The sequence below is a fragment of the Acanthaster planci genome, linkage group LG11, assembly GCF_054643075.1.
Source record: "Acanthaster planci isolate LZ-2023a linkage group LG11, COTS_SCS, whole genome shotgun sequence".
NCBI lineage: Eukaryota > Metazoa > Echinodermata > Asteroidea > Valvatida > Acanthasteridae > Acanthaster > Acanthaster planci.
Genome location: NC_141787.1, coordinates 286,225 through 293,033, shown reverse-complemented (window position 1 = coordinate 293,033; position 6,809 = coordinate 286,225). Strand labels below are relative to the sequence as shown.

Sequence of the window (6,809 nt, the reverse complement as noted above, 5' to 3'; positions counted from 1 at the left end):
TATTCCCCGGTTCTTCTCAGAACCACACATACTCAAAGAAGAGATAAATACATGGTGTTACCGCAATCTTTACTATAGATGAAGACAGCATGTCGGTGAAGTACGGCTTCACTGGTGAACAACTAAGCCGTCTACCTGGCCGTTGGTCACCACCTCTCCTTTATCTCCACATGTCTGGTCCGAGAGCTGCTCTTCCATGAGCCCTTGCCCGATTATTGACTCCAGCACGATGCTCCACCAGCCACTAACTTCTACTTTGTTGACTGCCACTTCCCCGTCACCTTGGAGAGGACCAGCTACGGCGACTACCTCTACCAACCGTGTGTCCTCTGCTCTTCCCAGGGGCAGCGGAAGAAGACCCTCTTTGACTGCAACTCGTGCCAGCAGCCCCTCTGCATCGACCCATGCTTCAGGGAATACCACACGGTCCACTGAGGTACAGTTTGAACATTTATTTTCCATTTTCATGGACATTTATTTTGTGATTTCTGACTAGTACTATTTTATCTGGTGTAAAAGAATACTTTTACTTGTGAGTAAAAAAAATTCCTTGTACTGGTTTTAGGAGTTTGGTCATATTTTCATCCCTTAAATAAAGGACCAAAAACATAGTACTGGTTTTAGGAGATGTGTTATATTTTCATCTCTTGAAAAAGTAACAAAATTCCTTGTACTGGTTTGAGGAGTTTGGTCAAATTCAAAAATAACAAGTATCTGGTAACTGATTCAGGAGATATGTTACCATTTCATATTTTGAAAAGTAATGCATGCAGCAGTTGCAAAATGCACCTGGCAGCAAATGGCTGAGGGAGTACAAAATATAACTCAAATTATCAAGAAATTGACCCTTCTCAAAATCAAGTTAATGTTATCTATGGTATGAATACTATCCAGAGGGGCTATTTGTTTCACATGGATCTCAATCTTAACACTGGTTCACTCTCTTCATTAGCTGGGATCTGATGTCAGTGAAACGCTGATCATGATCCGGATCCACATGAATTAAACAGGCCCAGACACTGTTTTGATGTCATCCATAATTCATTCCTCCATCTACATTTTCTATGGTATGAGCACAACTCTTCCCATGGCTGATGTGGTCTTGATGATGTAATCATGTGCTATAGCTGCATCTTGGAGAGGATACTCTTTACCAATAAATGGTTTGATCCATCCGCCCTCCATACCAGCCTGTATTGCTGCGGCCGTCTCCCTCGTATCAGCCTGAAATAGACATTATGCACAAATACTGACAAAAGCTTATAGATGGCACCATCATGTCTCCATGTGATTTTGAGAACTAGTTTGAGGCATACACAATCATGGTTAAGGACAGGCTTTACAGAATCTGTGCTTGGTCTTGACACAGGTTCAGAATTCAGAATTTGCATCTTGGCATGAATAGAAAAAAGCCCTTTTAAACTTGTTGCAGTTGAGCTCTGAAGCCTAATGACACTGTATTTGATTTGGATGCTTCCTTATTTATTTGAAGAGATGAAATCAGAGAGAACATGTTTTACTTAGAGGTGCTCTTCATTTGAACAAAGCTTTTACTGTTGAAATATTTGCCAGGAATTTGCGGTCTCACTTTTAATCAGTGTGACCTTTGCAGTATTGCTGTGCACTTTTAATCAAGAAAGTGCTCTCACTCAGCCTTCAGGAATAAGCTCTTTATAGTGCCCTGGATACCTCACCACACTCAAATTCTGATGGCATGATTCTTGAATAAGCTTTACCACTAATTGTGGAGCATCCCATACTTACTTCTTTTGTGGAACCCATGACACCAACTATTGAAGATTCTTTGCCCATGGTCAGTCGAGGATTGATCTCGATGCTGCCTCGATTCCCAACAATCTGAAATTCAGAAAAATGTATGATGTAATTTATGTTCAGCTTCATCTCTGCCAAGATAAACTGCTATGAAATACCATTCCATAAGGTAACAAATTTAGGACATGAAGTTAACCAATCATGGATGCAACTTAACATGAAACTGAGGCTGTATCATAAGCTAGAGGGTTGAGAAGTCTAGTCTCCTGAAGGGGACGGATCTGATGAACAAGTAGTTCATAACTTTGCTAATCGATGGCAATCAATCTGAAGAGCATACTTGTACTACTCACAGCAACTGTTCCTCCTGGTGCTAGAATTTCTAGATCTCGTTGCAGGTTGACATTGGCAAGCATCTCTATCACAACATCAACACCTCTTCCACTGGTTGCTTCCTAAAGATCACAGCAAATAACTTTTCTCCAGGCTTTATTTCATTTGATAATACACATAATCACAGCTACAACTACATGTACATTGACATCAATATGACCCAACTATTCACTTAACTGTCACTGTGTTGAAACAGTCATGCACTCTGATACTGAAAACATTGTTCTGTAATTTTGGACAAATTTCCTAACGGTTCTCTAGAATTGAGCACTTGAGAAGACTCACACAGAACCAGTTCGGTATTTCAAAAAGCCAAGGTCTTCTTGGAACAAAGTGCATGCGTAACTCAGCATATGGCTGCGCTAATAGGACTGACAATCCTGCATTCATGTGGCTTTTCCCGACTAGCCCTGTACTGGGCATGCACTGTTGGAATAACGAACTGGCTGACTGGGATATCTCAATTTGCCTTGTTAATAATTTATTGTTAATAATGCATTTGTATGCATACATTGTGTTCTGGTGTGTGTTTCAAGATCTACATCAGGGGTTTTATATATATTAAACTTGTAATTTGGAGCATTATATTTGTTAGTGAATTAGCAGGAGCATTAAAGTCAAGTACTTTTCAAACACCAAGTTATTTTTGAGTAAGGTTCATTTTCAACTGTTGAACTGGAAAAAACAATAGGCATTAGATGGAAAATACACTAAGGTAATCTTACAAAATACATGTACATCTGTGACTTTACACACTACCAGTTTTGTAAATTTAAAGGAGGAAAGTACCAAAAAACTGTGAAACCATTTTAGTTTTTAACTTTTGTGCATATACATCCAATCATCACACACAATTTTCCCTATTTGTTTCAAGGAGGACGTGTACACTCATTTTAGATTTTATTTTCATTTCTGCAGTTGTCTTATTAATACGTTGTGCATGGTTGTGTCATGAATAAATTGCAGTTTTCAAGAATTTGCGGGGAAACAAAGCCCACCCCCAGCAGCTTTTTCGAATAAGAAAATCCGACGTTAACTGGCTATCAAAGACTTGACTACAACACTGATTATCAGAGCTTACCATGATCTTGTCTGTATATCCCTGCTGCCTATGGTTGAAGATGTGATGAGCACCCATCTCTCCAACCAGTTTCATACCTTGCTCTGATCCTGCTGTGCCTAAGACAGTCATACCATAGGCTCGAGCAAACTGGACAGAAGCAATGCCAACCTGTACATAGCAAGCACATGTCGCATCACAGAGATCCATGTGAAATGAAAAAACTATCATGTATAAAAATGGAAAAAGGAAGGTCAGTCTTTATATGTAGATTGTGGTACTTACTGAGCCGCTTGCACCATGAACTAACACCGTCATACCAGCCTGTGCCCGGGCACGTTGAACCAGTGCTCTGTAAGCAGTGAAGTAGGGAATACCTAATGTTGCACCTTGCTTGAAGTCCAACTTTTCATCCAGACCAAAGACGCAAGATTTATCAGCCACTGTGTAGTCTGCATAAGACCCGGTTAACGTTCCCCTGGTATACACTCTATCACCAACCTGTCAAATCAAAGAGATCATGCAGACTGTATTCATATCTCTCTATGGATTTTGAAGTTTTTCTGTTTTGCTGGTCATTTTGTTTCTGTTTTATTAAACTGATTGAGAATAAGACCAATGTGGCATCAATCCTCACAACTGGTATCACACATTCTGATCAACCCACCCTTCATCCTGCCCTGTATTATAAGCTGGTGACCCATTACACTAATTAGATACAAAATTTCACTTAATTTTCAACCCAATTAATTTGTTACAAACTTCGTTTATGACAAGTACAAATTGTAGTAACAATAAGAATACCTCAAAGTGTTATGACATTCCCTAATCCTCCCATAGTATGAAAATTTACAAAATGTACGGGTTTTGTCTGTAATCTCCTGTCCCTTCACAAATCCAGTGAACCCTGACCTTAACAGTGGTGACCCCGGATCCCACTTCCTGCACAGTTCCTGCACCATCATTTCCAGGTGTCCAAGGTAGATCAGGTAGTTTGGCGTAAGCTCCAGCTCGAAGGTAAGTCTCCACTGGATTAATTCCAGCTGCTTCAATTTTGATCAGAACCTGTAATAAGGCCATGTAAAAAAACAATAGGTGACCATCCTTTTCGCCCATAAAGGGAAGGGGGGAGGGTTTTTTTGTAAGAAATGTCCATGTGTTTAAATGCTGGCAAGTTTATGTAGGATACTAGTACAGTTAAACCCAGCTTGATTACCCATGTTTGTGCATGCAATCACAACCTCGGCCAATAATTCGGATGCGGCCACGTCTGATTAGTCAGAAGTGCTGTTCTGTACACCACCCTTTCTTTAAATAGAAAGGAGCTCTGACGTGATGTCAGTGGATTGTCACCACAATCCACGATAAAATGTATTTTCTCTTGAGTTACGAATTGCCCCGGGAACGAATTGTCCTGGGTACGATTAGCTACTAGCTGTCCAAGGTACGACATGTCCCGGGTGTGAAATGTCCCGGGTGGGAGACGTCCATTCGAAAATAGGCCTTCAAACCTACCTGTCCAGCTGCCGGCTTTGGAATTGGCAAATTAGCTTCAAGTTTGAGGACTTCAGGCCCACCAAATTGAGTGACACGTATAGCTTTCATTACGGACCGGAAAACACCTGTTACTTTATTGGACATAAATGAAGACTTCAGGTTTGTGATGTGGTTAGCAAGTAACCTGCGGAACACTACGATTCGTATGAATACGAGGACGGCATCTGAAAATGAAACAATCTTGCACAGAAGCTCTTGCTTCCGAAGTTGTGATCAAAGGTAAACAACCTTATGGTCATTCGTCTCTTGAGGGCGGGCTGCCGTGCATGACGTCCCCCACGCAAAACTCACGCTGCATTCCCGACTCGGATCGTACGCACGCGGCGGTATTATACGATCTTTGCTACAGACACTGCAAACATCAGATGGATGCAGTGTCGATCACACGTGCAGTAATATTTTCGCGACTTTGTGTATCATCAAGACAACACGTAAGAAATTAGTCTCTGAGGAATCGCTGGCACACCTACATGTACGTGATAAGGAGTATTAAAGTACAGTACAATGTGTTTTACTTTTGTTATTCCACTTAGGCCCCTACTTACTTTACGTTTACAGGAGCTACATGTAGGAGTGGGCCTAGTATATGGATGTGATTCTACCTCCATGGCCTATAGTGCCTAGTCCTTCATTTCCTTGAGAGCATGGAGGAAGGAAAAGACCATGTTGAGAATGAGATCATGGAGGTAGACTAATCCTAGGAGTAGGAGTCGACTAGGATCAACACTATGCATGCCTACAGTACATGTACATGGCCCATTTCTGTGAAAACGACATGAGTAACGTAAGTTGGCCTATGCTGCACCCACTTAGACATGTTAGATTTTGGACACATCTTGGGGTATGATGATGTGCTCACATGCAACAAGCCAACTTCACTTTGGCGTGCTGTGCATATTTGAATGTTTGAAATATTTGACACAACTGCATCAGGATGATGTAGATCAGGGCCCAATTTCATGGCGCTGCTTACTGCAAGCGAAAAATGGCACTTACCTTAGCAGAAAATTTTGCGCTTATGCCCAACATATTTCACGGGTTAGTGAGGAATTTTGGCTTGTGCGCATGCATATATCCCGTAACAGGATTCTGTGCTAAAGGGTTAGCGCAAAGGTTTTCTGCTTGCGCAGTTAGTGCAGAATGGAGATCATACTGTAAGTGCGGAATTCTGTGGTAATAAGCAGCACCATGAAATTGAGCCCACTTAATAATAGTCTGAGCAATTTAGACTCTACGAATTGCCTTTTCAAAGATTCGTAAATGGTCCAGCGAAACATGGCAATGTAACACACTGTATACTAATCAGTGTGAAGTTGCCAATTTGGTCTGGAATCAACTTGCTCCGAGTCAACTCTGTCTCAGGTCAACTTGGTCTCGTCAACTCTGGAAGGTGGGCACATGGCTGCAGCATGAATAAAAATCTTCTGAGCTAGTTTCGACACACTTTAGCATACCTGTATTAAAGTACATGTATTTCCAGAATTCTAACAATTTTTGTACTGTTCATGTAAATTTACTGACATGTGCATGAGATGCCTGGCCTTGTAATTAGGGAAGGGCAGGCACTTGGATGTATCATTAATTACTGCAGATGAGAAGGCAAAATTCTAGTCTTTGTTGCCAGACTAACAAACTTTGGCATATAAGTATTTCCAGAATTCTAACATTGCTGTACACTATATTTACACATTATAGTCCTATACTGACATATGCAGCTAATACACAACACCCTTGGCTGGTTCCCTGTCCAGTCACACACTGCTTATGGGAAGTCATTGTTAGTACGGCTCTCACTCTGTGATGTGGGAGTTCAGTTATGCAAAAATGTTGAGTTCACACACTTGCTACTGTCACTGTGTACTGTACTGAGTCCCAAAGCCTTTGCAGTTGCGTTAATCATGTACTGTATGTAGGTCTATGGACCTGCTTGCCATTTTTATTTGTTTTTTGACGTGCAAAATGAACGCTTTGAAAATGTACCCACAATGAAGAAAGTGAGTACTAATGTTACGCCTACTTTTCTGAA

General features: G+C 41.1%; 1 protein-coding gene across 1 annotated transcript; it reads right to left on the bottom strand.

Annotated features, from left to right (window-relative positions):
• Positions 1 to 437: 437 nt before the first annotated feature.
• Positions 438 to 5,018, bottom strand: LOC110978345 (zeta-crystallin-like). Its single transcript, XM_022233281.2, has 7 exons — positions 4,742 to 5,018; positions 4,139 to 4,291; positions 3,512 to 3,727; positions 3,248 to 3,397; positions 2,127 to 2,228; positions 1,765 to 1,857; positions 438 to 1,224 (listed from the first exon to the last, which is right to left on the bottom strand). The coding sequence occupies exons 1-7, from the start codon at positions 4,865 to 4,867 to the stop codon at positions 1,063 to 1,065; spliced, it is 1,002 nt and encodes a 333-aa protein (XP_022088973.1). The 5' UTR covers positions 4,868 to 5,018; the 3' UTR covers positions 438 to 1,062.
• Positions 5,019 to 6,809: the final 1,791 nt, after the last annotated feature.